The sequence below is a fragment of the Neophocaena asiaeorientalis genome, unplaced genomic scaffold (assembly GCF_003031525.2).
Source record: "Neophocaena asiaeorientalis asiaeorientalis breed wild unplaced genomic scaffold, Neophocaena_asiaeorientalis_V1.1 scaffold521, whole genome shotgun sequence".
NCBI lineage: Eukaryota > Metazoa > Chordata > Mammalia > Artiodactyla > Phocoenidae > Neophocaena > Neophocaena asiaeorientalis.
In genome coordinates this window covers 2415940-2433897 of record NW_020174712.1, presented here as the reverse complement: position 1 = coordinate 2433897, position 17958 = coordinate 2415940, and the positions used below count along the sequence as shown (strand labels likewise).

The following is a 17958-nucleotide window of genomic DNA, read 5'->3' as shown; positions in this document are numbered from 1 at the left end:
GCTGGATTTTCTTCTCTTACTGCTACACACACCCTCTAAAACTTGCCCATATTAGTAAAGATGGTTTAAGATAATAAGTTTCATTTTAAAGGATTCCAGATGGCTCAGGAATTTAATGTGACTAACTTGTGGCTTTCATGGGTGTACCTCACACTACAGGCATCAGAGGCTCTAATGATACGGGGTTTCTGTCATGTGCATCATTCTTGGATGGAGTTTCTGTCCTCTAACTTTGTTCTGTTCATATGTGTTCACAGGCAACCCCAAAGGAGCACTGATCACCCATCGAAATGTAGTGAGCGATTGTTCAGCATTTATTAAAATGACAGAGGTAAACTTTGGGGATACTGTCATCTTTCTTCATATCCATTGGTTGGCATCAGGCCTCAAGAATGAAGGTGGTAAAAGCCCCACTATCATGTTAGGCATGGGCTGTATTTGAAACACTGTCTGAAATATAGATAAGGCCTGAGCTTTTGTACGTTCACCTTCTCCCAAATAGTTTTCACTGTGGACCTAATCCCCAACTCCTGCTGTGACCGTTAGGATGAATTGACAGATAGAATTTATTCCATCTTTTATATGGTAAAACTTTATTTGGATACTGCTCTCTAAATGTTTCCAGGAAAGGACAGAGAAGAACTGACTCTCTTGTTTTTATCTCCTATTTTAGTATGGAAAAGAATTAATTTCTTTAAGTTGACAAAGAAATGTTAAATGCTGCTGAAGGTTTTTTTGATTATTATCGTTTTTATTATTTATTATGCTTGATTTGATTTGGCTTCCACTTTATAAGAAGGATTAAAGCCTCAAACTTTAGTTACTTCCTATAATCTTAAAGTTTGCTTTGTAAGTATCTTAGTCTGCCTGGGCTGCCGCAACAAAATAACGCAGACTGGATGGCTTAAACAACAGACATGTATTTTCTCACAGTTTTGGAGGGTAGAAGTCCATGATCGAGGTGCCAGCAGGTTTGGTTCTGGTGAAGGCTCCCTTCTTGGCTTGTAGACCGCAGGTCCCTCACCACCCCTCCCCCGACCTCTCCTCTGTTTGCATACGGAGAACAAGAGAGAGGTTTCTGGTGTTTCTTCCTGTTCTTACAAGGACACCAGCCTTATTGGATCAGGGCCCCACCCTCATGACCTCATTTAACCTTAATGACCTTCCCTGTCTCCAAATACAGTCACTTTGGGGGCTAGGGCTTTAACATATGACTTGGAGGGGGATGGTCACAATTCAGTCTGTAACGCCAAAGGTCTATTTCAAACTTGCCGTTTAAAAAAGTACTTATTGAATAATATAATGAATGCCTTTCCCTCATATCCTTTGCACACTTTTACATAATTTGCTTTTGCAAATTACATGTCTCTGGGAGGGCTCCATACGGTCTACTTTTTGTGGTAGGAGCCTGTGCTTAATGGTTTCAGGGAATGGGCACCTTTGGCGACTGCAGAAGCTCGATCTCACTTTCACTCATACTTACACTTTCTTAATCCTTTTCGTATATACTTTCTAAACAGAGTTCAACATTTAGTACCTTACCAAGTGAAATTTTAATTTCCTTATTGACCTTCAAAGAAAACTTAAAATTCATGAATCATTGAAGTAAATGTTTACAGTTAATGTTAATATTAAGATTAATATTTGTAATTTATAATAATAAAATGGAAAATTCCTGGAAATTCTAATGCTTTTCCGCCTGTCTGGTGTCTTTGCTTTGCAGGGTGCATTCGTTCCTTCCTCAGATGATACTTTGATCTCTTTCTTGCCTCTCGCCCACATGTTTGAGAAAGTTGTAGAGGTAGGCACCGAGTTTTACTTTGTGCACGTGCGTTTGGTTGTGTTCTGCTAAGTTGTGTTTTACAGAAAGCACTTGTCTTGAATGCTAGTGACACAGGCATTTCATTTTTACCATTGTACACATGCATGAGTGGTTCATGCAGATAAGTTTGAGTGTGCAGACTGTCCTCTACGTAGAGAGTTCTTTGCTCAGGCCCATTTTAGAAATTGAGCTAATTATTTAAGAGTATAATTTTTTTTCTGGGTCCAGATACTTGAACTTTAATACTCATTTTAAAATTGGAAGCTCAGACTTTTGAAGGACACGAATATGGACATGAATTCAGAAAGATGAGCTGTGAATGTAGAATTTTTATGAATACCATCCCACAAAGGCTGGTGAGGCTTCAGTTCTGTAAAAAGTCTCTATTTTTTTTTTTTTGGCCACGCCATACGGCTTCTGGGATCTTAGTACCCCGACCAGCGATCAAACCCGTGCTCTCTGCAGTGGAAGGTGTGGAGTCCTAACCACTGGACCGCCAGGGAAGTCCCAGAAGTCTCTATTTTTGACTGTGCTTGTTCATAAGGCACAAGTTGACTCCAGATTCATTTTTTCAGCAATATTCCAAGTGCCTTTGGCAAAGCGGGATGACCTTCAGCTGACCTCTGTCTGAGCTCCTCATACACAAGTGTGTGACTAATTTAAAAACTGACCAAGAACCATCTTTTTTCCTTCTTGGACAGTTTTGGATTGTATGCTTATAGGAGAAACAGTGAGCACTGCTCACTCATTTAATGAATGTTCACGGGGCACCAGCTGTGTTGCAGGTACTGGGCAGGTATTAGAGAGTGAGGGGCAGCTGATAAAATCCTGGCCCTTTGACTAGCTGCCGCCCTGTGTAGGATTCACTTCCCCCAAAGGATCAAGGATCTTCCATCAGATACTTGTGTCTCCTGCATGCCTCAGGAGACCTTGTGAGTTTACAGAGTGATTGCAGACGTGTTGACAGTGGAACTAGTTTTCAAAGTGTGCCCAGGAGGCAGGCCACACTGAACAGAAACCTCCGAGCTTTAATTTTTAAACAATGAACCTTTCTAGTTGTTTCTGCTTTCAAGCCTGAGACTGTTTGTACTTCCGTTGCATCATCTCTTGAATCTCTCTTTCTTTTTAAAATTTAAAGCAGGCAGACTCTTTGTCAAGTGCCTGTGGCTTGCCAGTGCAGCTTGCATCAGACAGGAAAAAATTCAGGCACTAGGTTATAGCCGAATGCGAACTGCTGCGGTACAGATGGCCTAGTGCCTCAGCCGCAGCGTATTCTGACTACTCAGAAGTTTTTAGTTAGATTCAGATAGAAGAGATGAGACTTTAAAAAGCTAAGGCAAGTAGCTAAGTTTTTCTGATGAGAATAAGTTAGACCTAAAGTTTCTGGAAGGCTAAAAATACTTGGATTATCGAATACCATGTCATTCATTCAGCAGGTATTTATTATTGAAGCTAAAATAGCAGAACCCCTCTGATCATCACTGAAAACCACGTTCCCTGGTTTCTTACTAGTCCTTTTATCTTCAGGATAATCGAGAGCGATGCCACATGCCCGTGTTGTACGAGGACACAAGCACATTGTTTTAAAAGCTCCTGACATTTAGGAACTTTATGATTTCTGGAAGCTGGTCTGAAATGCTAACACTGGAGCCTTGTGTGTCTGTGTGTGTTGTGTAATGCCTGCTGTAATGATGACATGTTGGATGTTTCTATTTACCTCTCTAGTTTTTGATGCTGAGTCACGGAGCTAAAATAGGATTTTTCCAAGGAGACATCAGGCTGCTTATGGATGATCTCAAGACCCTTCAACCCACCATCTTCCCTGTGGTCCCCAGACTGCTGAACCGGATGTTTGACAGAGTAAGTGCCAAGCGAAGAGAAGGGGCAGAGCTCCAGACCTTGAGTCCAAGACCATGTGTGACCATGGCCGCTGCCGTTACTCTCTCGAGGGACTGCAGTTTACCCCTCTGCTAATAAAGCTGAGTGCTTTTACCTCCCAGAGCTGTGAGTGATGGTTATAAGAGAAAGTGCCTATGGACACACCTTGTCAACTGGAAGGCACAATACAGGTGTGAGGTGGAGCTTGTTTTATTTTCATGATAAACTCTTTGAGCCTCTGTTTTCTCATCTTTACAGTGGACTGTTACCTCCTCCATCTCATAAAGATGCTAATTACATCATATGAAAAGGCTTTATATATTGTAAAGCTCCACTGCATGAAAAATATTACTTACTTAGCCACCCTGAGAAACGTGACTAAACCAAGCCAGGGACCGAGAGGAGATGGTGAGCCTTTAGAGCACGGACCCCACAGCTGGGGCAGGACCCCGTGTGGTGTGAGCAGTCTCTAGAATGAATTTGGACTGGGCAATTCTAATACTCTTTATTTTGAGACATGGCTTTCGTCATCTATAGAGAACCTTCTCATTTTTAAAAAAAATTTATTTATTTTTGGCTGCGTTGGGTCTTCGTTGCTGCCCACGGGCTTTCTCTAGTTGCGATGAGCGGGGGCTACTCTTTGCTGTGGGGCGCGGGCTTCTCATTGCAGTGGCTTCTCTTGTTGTAGAGCGTGGGCTCTAGGCACGCGGGCTTCAGTAGCTGTGGTGTGCAGGCTCAGTAGGTGTGGCACATGGGTTCAGTAGTTGTGGCACATGGGTTCAGTAGTTGTGGCACGCGAGCTCTGAAGCGCAGGCTCAGTAGTTGTGATGCATGGGCTTAGTTGCTCTGCGGCATGTGGAATCTTCCGGACCAGGGATCGAACCTGTGTCCCCTGCATGGTCAGGCAGATTCTTAACCACTGCGCCACCAGGGAAGTGCCAACCTTCTCATTTTCTTAATAGTTCTTTTTTAAAAAATTGTAAAACAGCTTTATTGAGATATAATTCACATTACATGCAATTCACCCATTAAGTGTGCAATTCAAAGGTTTTTAGTACATTCACAGAGTTCTGCAACCACCATTACAGTCCATTTTAGAACATTTTTATCACCTCAAAAAGGATGTGGTATCATCCTCCACCCTGCTACCTCCCTCCACCACCCAAAAAACTCATCTACTTCCTGAATCTATAGATTCCCCTATTCTGGATTTTCATGCGAATGGAATCATGCAGTATTCTTTTGTTGCTGGCTTCTTTTGCTTAGTATGCTTTCAAGGTCCATCCATGTCATAGCATGCATCCATACTTCATTCCTTTTAATGGCCAAATAATATTCCGCTGCATGGATTCAACACGTTTTATTTATCCATCCATCCATTGATGGGCATTTGGGTTGTTTCTGCTTTTTGGCTATTATGAATAATGCTGCTGTGAACATTCACGGGCAAGAGGCTGTGTGGACATGTGTTTTCATTCTCTCGGGTATGTGCCTAGGAGCGGAATTGCTAGTCGTACAGTCACTCTGTGTTTAACTGAGGAACCACTGGTCTGTTTTCTAAAGGAGCTGCACCATTTTACATTCCCACCAGCAGTGTATGAGGGTTCCAATTTCTCTACATTTTCACCGACACTTGTTATTATCTGACTTCTTAGTATCTCGCCATCCTACTTATTGTGAAACCTTCTTGCTTCTTGACTTATTAGATTTTTGCTCAGGCAAACACCACGCTGAAGCGATGGCTGTTGGACTTTGCCTCCAGGAGGAAAGAAGCCGAGCTTCGCAGTGGCATCATTAGAAACAACAGCCTGTGGGATAAGTTGATCTTCCACAAAATACAGGTAGCACATTGACTCACAACGGTTATTTGTCATGTAAGCGCCTTTGCGTTTCAAACTTTCTGTGAGGACTCTTTTTTTTTTTTTCAACTGAAGTATAGTTGATGTACAATATTATATAAGTTACAGGTGTACAATATAGTAATTCACAATTTCTAAAGATTATACTCCATTTATAGTTATTATAAAATATTGGCTATATTCCCCATGTTGTACAATATATCCTTGTAGCTTATTTTATACCTAATAGTTTGTACCTCTTAATCCCCTACCCCTATATTGTGTGAGGACTGTTTTTAAAAGAGAAGGTGAGAGAGAGAATTTCTGGCACATTTCTAAAAACTAAGGACAAAGCCATTAGCAAAACCTCAGTGTCCAAGATAAATCTGAACAGTGTTTAGCCATCCAGGGCAGAAAAGGAATCAGGTAGCATAGCCTTTCTGATTCTCCATTTTGTTTTACCATTCTGGAACTCTTGAGGTATTTTTTTAGGCATGAGTGATAAAGAATACGGAATAATATTATGTCCCCCAGAAGGTGGTGGTTGCCATAAACCCATGACACTCTTGTTCTAATTCCTTAAAACACCTGCAGGTATAGAGGTGTTGCTTTATTTTCCACACCTGTTGAGAGTGAATGGAGTGGTTTCGGGTGGAACCAAACTCCAGTCAGGTGTCCCCCTTGGGGTGCCTGTGCGTCGTCGGGCGCAGTGAGTTCTGTGCAGCCTGCAGACAAGGAGCTGGTGGGTTAGAGTATTGGGGTTCCAAGAAGGAATCTTTGAGAAGCCCGCCACCTTCCAGTCACTTGCCCCTCACCCTCTCCCCTCTCCCTGCTTTGCAAGTCGAGCCTGGGAGGAAAAGTACGGCTGATGATCACAGGAGCAGCGCCCGTGTCCGCCACCGTGCTGACCTTCCTGAGAGCCGCGCTGGGCTGCCAGGTGAGGCGCCTCCCTCCGCACCTCCCCTGGTCTCGGACCGAGTCCTGCCCAGGAGTCTGCTTTCCAAAAGGCACTCTTCTTCTCCTCCGTGTGCCATATTGTTGTTTGGAAGATCATGTTATTCCTAGGTTGCTTGGAGAAAGGGGTATAGGCACACCTCGGAGATAACAGCAGATTCAGTTCCAGACCACTGCAATAAAGCCAATGTTGCAACAAAGCCAATATCGCAGTAAAGCCAGTCACATGAACTTTTTGGGTTCCTGGTGCAGATAAAAGTAATGTTTACACTAGTCTGTAGTCTGTTAAGTGTGCAATAGGATTATGTCTAAAAAGCAATGTGTATATCTTAATTTAAAAATACTTTATTGCTAGCCGTCATCTGACAACGCAGCGTTGCCACAAACCTTCAATTTGTAAGAAATGCAGTATGTGCAGAGCGAATAAAATGAAGTGTGCCTGTATATATCCTTTACCCCAGGCAGACTATGCATTTGTGTCCACCACTGGGTAATTTTCTCTAGGGTGAGGCACAGAAGATACCTTTAGATCAGGTGTGAGGGCATGGGGATTGGCAGTAAGTGATAAGGCGACCTGCAAAGCATGCAGAGACCCTTTCTTAAGGGGGGGAGGGAGCCAGCAGAGACTGGGTGATAAGTAGCCGAGCCGACGGAGTGAGTGAGTCCCTGGGCAGGTGGTGCACGGCGTGACCTGTGAATGCCATTGTCTCCTACGTGGGTGAGTACGTTGGGTGCTGTAATAAAGCGTGTTGTAGTGTATGGGCTGAGGTTACCAAACGAGCTAGAGGAACTTAGTTACTGAGCACTTCCAGCAGAGGTGTGACTGTCCCCCTCTCTTCCCGTCCCACCTCTTGGTGACCCAGTTCTACGAAGGCTATGGACAGACCGAGTGCACTGCCGGGTGCTGCCTGACTGTGCCTGGGGACTGGACTGCAGGTATGATGGCAGGACTTTCCTTATCGGGATCTTACTTTTGGCATTGGAATTACTGGAATTGGGTTAATAAACCAACTTAAACAAGTGCTGTGTCTCTGATGATTAGGCCTTGGGGTCAACAATCTTGGAAACCAGGGGGCCCTGTGGCAGAGTGGGATGTGACTTTGAGGCTCCGACTGTCAATGCCTGCCAACCTGGGTAGGTGGCAACAGAGACTTACATAGATGCTGAAGGTCACATCTAGAGATGGTGTTCTTTATACCAGGTTCAGAATGTTTGGCCCAACAGAGCTTTCCAGGAATTGATTGGGGCCTAATTATTTGCTGGTAAATTTTAATTAAATTTCCAGAGACTCCATACAGAAATAAACACAAGTCCTTTGTCCCAAAAGGAAAAAACAGGGGAGGACAAACTGTCCTGCCTGAGGTTCTGCCTCGGGAGTTTATGATGCATATTATATGCGCTTCATCCCAGCACCCCTGTGAGAGAAGCCCTGTTACCTCTGCGAGGACATGATTGATTGTTGGCTAAAAAGCATGTCAATAATGTATAAGAATTTACACAGCTTTATATTTTGGAGCCAGGATTCCAACCCAGGTCTGACCACAAAACTCCTATGCTTTCCCCTGTCCCACACCGGCAGTGTATTCTGCACTGTGATAAATAAATTCTGTGATTTGTTTGCTGTTTTACACATATGAGCATCTAATGACATAGATTCTAGTATCAAGCACTTTCTAGTAGCATAATTCCACTGCGATTGGCACTAACAGTCTGTGAACCTTTTTCATGGTGTTTAATTTTTTTTTAATGAATTTATTTATTTTTGGCTGTGTTGGGTCTTCGTCGCTGCATGTGGGCTTTCTCTAGTTGCGGCGAGCGGGGGCTACTCTTCGTTGCTGTGCGTGGGCTTCTCATTGCGGTGGCTTCTCTTGTTGTGGAGCACGGGCTCTAGGCACGCGGGCTTCAGTAGTGGTGGCACATGGACTCAGTAGTTGTGGCGCACGGGCTTAGTTGCTCCGCGGCATGTGGAATCTTCCTGGACCAGGGATCGAACCCATGTCCTCTGCATTGGCAGGTGGATTCTTAACCACTGCGCCACCAGGGAAGTCCCTGTTTGTTTAATTTTTAACTCCTGGTGCCTTACCGGCTAGAGAATTTGAATAGTGACTTCTTTAAGCTAAAATTATCAAAACATAGGAAGAATGACTTGTGATACTCTTAAAAATCTAACATCTGTTACTCTTGTTTTGGGAAAAGAACCCAGTCCTAGCACCATTTGGCAAGAGAGTTAAGTGATCTGTGAAAAGAATCGCTGTCCTGTCTTCATAAACTTACATGTAAAACATGTTCGTTTATAATCAAAGGAATAAGGCCGTAGTGGTCAGAACCATCTGACCCGTCAAGGTCTGTTCTTATAGAGAACGGGGACGTGACCTCTGTATGAGGGAGAGCAGGGCCCTCAGATCATGGGAACCAGGTGAAAGTTTCAGGAAACCTGCTTCCAGGTGTTCAAAGAAACCCTGAAAATGAGCAGCCAGATCATTTATACTTTGAAAAACAATTTGGAGCATCAGACTTGGGAAAGCTCCCTAGGAGACATTGGACTGTTTTTGTCTCTTTTCTAGGAATAAACTCTGTAATTTGCCAGGGGGAGACAGGCTGTGATTGCCGAAACCAGAGGTTTATACCCTCTGTTCTCATCGTGAGTGGGCTTGTTTGTGATAAAAGTGATCTGTCCTAAGGATATCGGTAGTCACGGTAGGAGTGATCATCTTTTATTTGATATACAGGCCATGTTGGTGCCCCAATGCCTTGCAACATTATAAAGCTTGTCGATGTGGAAGAAATGAATTACATGGCTGCCAAGGGCGAGGGCGAGGTGAGTGAAATCCCGCAGTCACCCCCTCACTGCGGGCTCCTCCAGTAACCAGCCACCTCTCAGCACCACAGCACGTAAAGCCACTGAGCTTGGTGTTGCTGGTGACCCTGAGTCACACAGGCTTCTTTTTGACGGTACATTTATGCCTAACTCGCAGGGCGGGTAGGGAGGTGGGGGGGGCTCTAATGCCTGCCTTCTGCCACCAGCCACGATGGGGCCGAGGGCCCAGGAGGGTACAGAGGCTCCAGGGCCTGAAGTCCTGGGCCACGGCTTCCTGTCTGCTAATTGCCCTCCATGCCTGTTAGTGAGCTACTGGCTAGAGGAAGGAAGGCCAAATTGCTTTGGGATTTCACCCCCTTGGGATTTTCCAGAAGCTCTGATCCAGAGCCTAGGGTGAGCGTGAGCCCTGGAACTTGACTACAGCCAAGGCCATTATGGAAGGGAAGTGGGGGATTGGAGGTGCTGCCACGATGCCAGCGGGGCTCTGGTAGCTCTGGGAGAGACACACACACACACACACACACACACACACACACACACTCACACACACACGAGTTTTCTCTGGAGAAGCCCCAGTCAGAGCTCTTAACAGATCATCTTTTTCCCCCTCCAGTTTTGTTGAGATATAATTGACATCTAGCACGGTGTGAGTTTAAGGTGTACAGCATCATGATTTGACTCGCATATATTGTGAAATGATCACCGCAGCAAGTTTAGTAAACATCCATCCTCTCATATAGATACAAAAAAAAGAAGAAATGTGTTTTTTTCCCTTGTGATGAGAACTCTTTAAGATCTGCTCTCTTAACAACTTTAAAATCTTCCATATGGCTGTGCTAACTGTAGTCGCCATGCTGTACATGACACCCCTGGTCCTTATTTATCTTATAACTGGATGTTTGTACCTTTCATCCACCTTCTTCCAACTCCCACGCCTCCCTCCCGATCTTTTCCCCTCAGGTGTGTGTGAAAGGGGCTAATGTATTTCAAGGCTACTTAAAGGACCCAACAAACACAGCAGAAGCTCTGGATAAAGACGGCTGGTTGCACACAGGGGACATTGGAAAGTGGTTACCAGTAAGTGGTCCCCTCCCCTGTTCACAGACACTTTTGTTCCACCATAGGGAAGAAAAAACCCCACGTCGCAGTGGCACCCTAGCTTTCCCTCCCCTTTCTCCTTACCGAGTGGTGGAGCGTAGACCCTTCTGTCTTCTGCAGGAAACAGGCTTATACTTAGCATCCTCGTGTAGCATTTTCACTTTAATGGCAGCAAATATGTTTTGTTTTGATGCTTGACATCCTTTCCGGTTGCTGCTTCTGGCTTGAAATCCAGAGACACTGTGTCTGGCTTTTCACATTTCACTGCTGTGCCTTGATGTTGAGGCCTTAGTTAAGGTCTGGGGGCACTGCATAAGCTGCCAGGCATGTACGACAGGTGAAAATTTGTGAGCACACATGTTTCTTAACATTGTCATCTCAGTAAAAACAGGATAAGTACTTAGAGGATCAGGCTATCCCTTTGAACTTAGCCTCAGAACCGTTTACTATAGAGAAATAAGGAGTCCGTCTTTGGAGTGAGATGCTTGTGCAAAAAGCCGACCTGTAGGTTTCACCACTTTTGCTTGTTGTGGTGACACCACTGCTTTTTAAAGTTGTTACTGTGTTTAATTGCAAGCACTCAAATGGCTAGTGTAATTTTTATTATTGTGTATTGTTCTAGTCTTACAGGTGCTTTATTTATTTATTTACTTATTTATCACCTATGAGGAATGATTACTTAGAAATTCCCCTTTATTTCTGCTGTTCTTGGACAGTTTGAAAAAGGAGAAAAACATGATGACCATTGGTTTAGGGAACATTAGTTTTAGAACTTTTTTTTTTTAATTTTTTAATTGTATTTTTTTATAGAGCAGGTTCTTATTAGTCATCAATTTTATACACATCAGTGTATACATGTCAATCCCAATCTCCCAATGCATCACACCACCATCCCCCCACCATCACTTTCCCCCCTTGGTGTCCCTATGTTTGTTCTCTACATCTTGGGTTTTGTTTGTTCTTCTTTCTCTGGTTCCTTTAGGTGTAAGGTTAGATTGTTTATTTGAGATTTTTCTTGTTTCTTGAGGTAGGCTAGTATAGCTGTAAACTTCCCTCTTAGAACTGCTTTTGCTGCATCCCATAGGTTTTGGATGATCGTGTTTTCATTGTCAGTTGTGTCTAGGTATTTTTTAATTTCCTCTTTGATTTCTTCAGTGATCTCTTTGTTATTTAGTAACGGAGTGTTTAGCCTCCATATGTTTGTGTATTTTACATTTTTTTCCCTGTAATTCATTTCCAATCTCATAGCATTGTGGTCTGAAAAGGTGCTGTTGATTCCTTCTAGTGTATTTTTCATTTCAGTTATTGTATTGTTCATCTCTGTTTGTTCTTTAATTCTTCTAGGTGTTTGTTCTTTAATTCTTCTAGGTCTTTGTTAAACATTTCTTGCATCTTCTTGGTCTTTGCCTCCGTTCTTTTTCCGAGGTCCTGGATCATCTTCACTATCATTATTCTGAATTCTTTTTCTGGAAGGTTGCCTGTCTCCACTTCATTTAGTTGTTTTTCTGGGGTTTTATCTTGTTCCTTCATCTGATACATAGCCCTCTGCCTTTTCATCTTGTCTGTCTTTCTGTGAATGTAGTTTTTGTTCCACCGGTTGCAGGATTGTATTCTTCTTGCTTCTGCTGTCTGCCCTCTTTTATGGTGCTTTATACTCCGAAATTTTTATTGTTTTGAAGAACACCCCCCCAATTAATTTCAGAGTACCCAAGCTCTTTATTTTTTTCATAGACATTATGGTACTTCACCGTGGTTCTTTTTTTTCTTTTTCTTAATATTTATTTATTTATTTATTATTGATTTATTTTGGCTACGCTGGGTCTTAGTTGCAACATGTGGGATCTTTAGTTGCAGCATGTGGACTCTCAGTTGTGGCATGCATACAGGATTTAGTTCCCCCACCAGGGATTGAACCCAGACCCCCTATATTGGGAGCTTGGAATCTTACCCACTGGACCAGCAGGCAAGTCCACCCAGGCTATTTAGAAATAAATTAAGTCCCTCTTTCCAGACTCAGGAGGGATGAAGTATCCGTTCTAATTCTGACTATGGCTCTAAGGAGCACATCTCATAATCTCCCTGGACCTCAGTCGGCTCCCTTTGGAAACGGAGCAAAACTGATGTGGGCTGAGAACTTTCCAGTGGATGACTCTCTGAAGCGAGAGAGTGGCCTCGGGTGGGGATGGGGTTTTGTTTACGGGAGATGGGGAGGTGGGAGCTACTGGCATTTGGCGAGTCTGGTCTGGAGATTCTCGCATCCCCACAGTCATCATGGGGGCAGCTGACAGCCCCCTTCTACCCCCGCCCTGGAACAGGGACAGAGGGAAGTGAGCTGCTGCCTCTGCAGCCCCTGCTCTGCGCAGAGCCCTGTGGGAGGATGAGCGCATCTCAGCTCTCGAGGACCTTTACCCCATCGAGCGGCCGATTCAGATATGAGACAAAGTGAAACTTGCTGAGCTGAAGGGAGCAAGTCGGGTGCTCTGGTTGGCTGGGAGTGAGGGGGGCTCCCAAGTCCCTTCTCTGTCTCTCTATCTGCTCAGTGGCCTGGGGGAGGTTACATAATCTCTCTAAGCCTCAGTTTGCCTCTCTGCAAAATGGGTTAACAGCTGACGCCTGCCAGAGGTTATTAGGATTAAATGATAGTGTACAGAAAATGCCTGCTGCTGGGGGGAAAGCAGCTGCCGGACCTGCTCACAGGCCGCTCCCCGCCCTCCAAACAGAATGGCACCTTGAAGATCATTGACAGGAAAAAGCACATCTTTAAACTGGCACAAGGAGAGTACATAGCTCCGGAGAAGATTGAAAACATCTACCAGCAAAGTGAACCTGTCGCTCAGGTGTTTGTCCACGGAGAGAGCTTGCAGGTACGCACTGCCCCAGCCGTGAATTCTGTGGCCAGCATGGCCCGGGCCTAGAAGTCCAGGGCCTTTCAGTGTGATGGGAAGTTTGTGATGGGTGTGAGTTGACTTTCATGTCTGAGGTGCTGGAATATTATCAACACATTACTGGTTTTTACTGCTTGGCGTTTCTTTTTTCATCTATTTTGTAACTGGAAATTTGTACCTCTTATTCTTGGCAATTCTTATCCAGAAAAGTTTTTTTCTCTTTAATTTCATATTACCAAGGGAAGTTGGATAAGGATACCAAGGGAGTGGGTAAAATAAGCTTCTAATTTAATTATGAGGGGAAATATTGATATACAGGTTATAAGAAACTTTAGAATTTTCAAACATATTAAACCCAACTTGTTATGATATGTCTCCTACGTCATTTTTGAGCAAATGGTGGTTGTGAGCCAACATATCTTAAAGTCGAAAACCAACATCAGTATTGCAATGAGACATCATTTGCTAAAATTTTGGACAGATGGTGGGAAGGAAGAGAAGGGTGTCTGGTTTCCTGAGGGTTAATATTTCTACAAATCTTGAAATTTTCAAATAATTTTGGAAGAATATTTTCTTACAAGAAAGTGAACCTATTTTTCTTCGACCTGGAATCATACCCATGCCTCTAATTTTTATTCAGTTTCGTTGTCTCTAAATTGTAAAGAATGAGGTATTAGAGTTTCTTCTAAATGAATCTGCATACATTTTCTCTTTTTATAAAGCAGTTATCTGATATCTATCCCCTTGTTTGCTTATTTGACCCTGTTTTATTTTTTAAAATATATATGAGTAAGTAAAAATTAGGGTTTTATTAGGTTTTGATTTCCAATGGTGGTTTTAAAACATTTATTGCAAAATCCCCAACGCTGTCTATATTTCAGAGGCAGGAGTTAACCTGGGCCCCACAGACTCTGGGGCTGGTAACATGCTCTGAAAAGAGGATCTGTAACTCCCATCAGATTCTCCCAGGGCCCCAGGCTGCAGATAATAAAGAACCACAGTTTTAGAGCATCTGGATCAAGCCCGTTAATAACTTACTTGTCTCTGTTAAAGGCATTTCTCATAGCAATTGTGGTACCAGACATTGAGACGCTAGGTCCCTGGGCCCGGAAGCGAGGCTTTGAAGGCTCCTTTGAAGAGCTGTGCAGAAGCAAGGTAGGTTCCGAAGTGTGCAGCCTACTTCTGACCCGCCCTTTGCATTAAGTGCAAAGTTCAGGGACTCCCGCCACGGGAGTAAGGATCTTACTTTTCTTGCCTTATTAGGGTGTCCAAAAAGCTGTTCTGGAAGACATGGTGATACTTGGGAAGGATGCTGGCCTAAAACCATTTGAACAGGTAAGACTTGCATCCAAGTGTATGAATTCCTGCAAAACGGGGTTTTGACTGGAGGATGCTTTTTGTGAATATATTATAGAAGAGGATGAGGTGACGTAAAGACATCTGTGCGGAAGGGATAGTGGAGTGGTTTGGTAGGGGAGGGGATTTTTGTAACCAAGGGTATGAATTCTCTTCCTGGAGGTCAGGCCACAGTCCTGATTCTGTACTGACAACAGGCCACTGCCCTTTGTTGCGACAGTGCAGTGGGACCTGGCCTGAGAGGCTGGCTTGAGTCGCCCAGAAGGATCTTTATCCCTTGGGAAGCTTAAGTGCTTTTTAGACTCAGGTGACCTCCGTGCCCCTTTCCTCCTTTGACTGCCTGGTTTCTTTGCAGGTCAAAGGTATTAGTCTCCACCCTGAATTATTCTCTGTTGACAACGGCCTTCTGACCCCAACGATGAAGGCTAAAAGGCCAGAGCTTCGGAATTATTTCAGGTCACAGATCGATGAACTCTATTCCACCATCAAAATCTAATGCGAGGAAGGAAGTTGGGAAGAGGCCGCATGCCTCCGTGGTCTTCTCCCACCCGTGGCCTCAGTGGGTAGTTTTGACAACAGCAAGTAGGGAAGGAGCGTCTTTGTCTGCCTCGTGCGTTCAGATTCTCATCACAGGAAGCTTAGAGGGAGTGGAACACTGCCTTATGGTCACATCGCATTGCAGACCATGTTCACGGTGATACATAATTTCCAAAATGAGCCTTAAAATAATTGTAAAGGGGAAACTATAAATGTGCTAAGTTATTTACGACTTCCTCAGTTTAAAAAGAGGATGAAAACTTGTCTCCCTTTTTTGCTAACCAAGTGGTTAGGACTTTGCTATTTCTGAGATGTCTGCTACTTGCTGCAAATTCTGCAGGTGTCTGCTGCTCTGAAGAGTACCGTGCACTGGAGGGAGCCGTCCCTTACAAACAAGAACTGTCCCAGCTGCAGGAGGTTGCACGTGGACCAGAGGTTTTTTTTTAATCCCTGCCACCGTCCCCTCCCCGTCTCATGTGACCCTTCTGATTAACCCCTGTCACTCCTATTGGAGCAGAGGATGGACCTAACTCAGAACAATGCAGGTATGGGTGGATGGCCGCTCACCAGAGCAGGTGGATTCTGGCGTCCACAGAGCAGAATATTCGCCGACCCTCTTCTCGAGACCCGATTCCCTCCCTCCATCCCTTCCCAGGGGTTATTTAAAAAATCTGCCTTAGACTCTGCAGTGAAGACAAGCATTTCAACAAGGAAACAATGACCTGGATCAGCCATGTTCAACTGTGACGCCTGAAGAACTGTCCACTTTATCTTCACTGAACCCGTCGCTCTGTCTGTGATGGTTTTTAATGTGGTTTTCATATCAGAAGAGTACGTTGTGATTAAGTGGCTTTTTTTCCCCAGAATAAACTCTCAGGCAAGGCATGTCTTTAAAAATATTAAGGGGGCTTCCCTGGTGGCGCAGTGGTTGAGAGTCCGCCTGCCGATGCAGGGGATACAGGTTCGTACCCCGGTCCGGGAGGATCCCACATGCCGCGGAGCGGCTGGGCCCGTGAGCCATGGCCGCTGAGCCTGCGCGTCCGGAACCTGTGCTCTGCCACGGGAGAAGCCACAGCAGTGAGAGGCCCGCGTACCGCAAAAAAAAAAAAAAAAAAAAAAAAATTAAGGGACTAGATACACTTGGCTACTTATTGAAATGGATGGTAATTAATGCTCTTCTATCATAATGCTACCTGATTTCTATGAAATGTAGTTGACAAGCCAAAATTCTAAGACATAGGAATCTGGAAAACTCATTTCCTGGGGTTAACTTCTCAAGGGATTTTTTTTTTAAGTTAATTTGGGTAATTAACAGCATTTCACTTTACTGCAAGTCTTTGCCACATGTGACTGAATTTAGTTGTCATTTATATGTTGAAAGCAGTTGTTTGTGGATATGTGACTACCTGTATTATACAAGCACAACAGGGTTTGCCCTAAAGAGTTGTCGTAATAACGCTATTTGGTAGCCTAGCTTCATACGTGCATTCTTAATCGCACAAGAAGTCAATAATTTGTCACAATGGGGTTTTGAATGTTTGCTTTAAGTGTTGGCTATTTCTATGTTTTATAAACCAAAACAGAATTTCCAAAAACAATGAAGGAAACCAAAATAAATATTTCTGCATTTCAAGTGAGTGAAGCCTCCCTTTTGCGTCAGGTGTCGCGTTCGGCGTGGCCTCTGATGTGCACAAGCGAAGAGCAAGAATGACCTCAACCTCCCAGTTCTTTCCTCCCTCCCAGGTCTGCTTCCTAGGACGCAGTCATCCCGACACTTCCAGTTGCTGACGCCGGGGCCCCGGCCAGCTCCCAGCAACGGCCCTGCTATGTTGCAGAGAAGAAAGTCTTGGTGTGAATAACATGGATATTCTTGAAAGTGCAAATCTCAGGGGGAAAGCGGCAGTGCAGGAGGCATCGCAGCAGTTGGTGGTCCTGGGGTGGATTTCATTCGGCCTCACTGGAGTCATTCTCTCCCCGTGGAACTGTCGGAGAAGGTGTCCCATTGACAGCAGCCGACTGTTTCTTCTGTCGCTACCCTACGCTGTCATTTTAAAGATTTTCTTCTCCAGAGGTCTTGGTTAATCACCCCCTAAGTTTTTCTGTAGCCTGTTTTCAGTCCTCTTTCCCTGCAGTCTTGGGTTTGGGGTGCTGATGTCTGCTTTCTTCCTCTAAAGCTCAAGCCCTGTGCACCCCTCTCTGGTAAGACTCCTCATACACGGGACTTCCCTGGCGGTCCACCTTCCAGTGCAGGGGGTTTGGGTTCAAGCCCCAGTCGGGGAGCTGAGAGCCTACATGCCTCAGGGCCAAAAATCCAAAACATAAAACAGAAGCAGGGCTTCTCTGGTGGCACAGTGGTTAAGAATCCGCCTGCCAGCGCAGGGGACAGGGGTTCGAGCCCTGGTCCGGGAAGATCCCACATGCCGCAGAGCAACTAAGCCCGTGCGCCACAACTACTGAGCCTGTGCTCTAGAGCCCCTGAGCCATAACGACTGAAGCCCGCTTGCCACAACTACTGAGCCTGCACTCTAGAGCCCATGCTCCGCAACAAGAGAAGCCACCGCAGTGAGAAGCCCGCACACCGCAACAAAGAGTAGCCCCCACTCGCCACAACTAGAGAAAGCCCGCGTGCAGCAACGAAGACCCAACACAGCCAAAAATAAAAATTTTTAAAAAACGGAAGCAATATTGTAACAAATTCAATAAAGACTTTTAAAAAAACAATGGTCCACATCAAAATAATCTTTAAAAAAAAAAAAAAGCCTCCTCATCCAG

The 17958-nt window shown here is 44.5% G+C and overlaps 1 protein-coding gene across 2 annotated transcripts in view; it reads left to right on the top strand.

The window, feature by feature from the left end:
- The window catches only part of ACSL1 (acyl-CoA synthetase long chain family member 1), a 66859-nt gene extending 50700 nt beyond the window's left edge, over positions 1–16159 (top strand). Inside the window, exons 10-21 of one of the 2 annotated variants that reach the window (XM_024759948.1) lie at positions 258–331; positions 1724–1801; positions 3548–3682; positions 5407–5541; positions 6380–6475; positions 7356–7428; positions 9222–9310; positions 10271–10387; positions 13129–13272; positions 14347–14448; positions 14557–14628; positions 15005–16159. In XM_024759948.1, the coding sequence (XP_024615716.1) occupies positions 258–331; positions 1724–1801; positions 3548–3682; positions 5407–5541; positions 6380–6475; positions 7356–7428; positions 9222–9310; positions 10271–10387; positions 13129–13272; positions 14347–14448; positions 14557–14628; positions 15005–15145 (1256 nt within the window). In that variant the 3' untranslated portion in view covers positions 15146–16159. The remainder of the gene's footprint in view (positions 1–257; positions 332–1723; positions 1802–3547; positions 3683–5406; positions 5542–6379; positions 6476–7355; positions 7429–9221; positions 9311–10270; positions 10388–13128; positions 13273–14346; positions 14449–14556; positions 14629–15004) is intronic. The other variant, XM_024759949.1, reaches the window with a different exon arrangement.
- The last annotated feature ends 1799 nt before the right edge of the window (positions 16160–17958 follow it).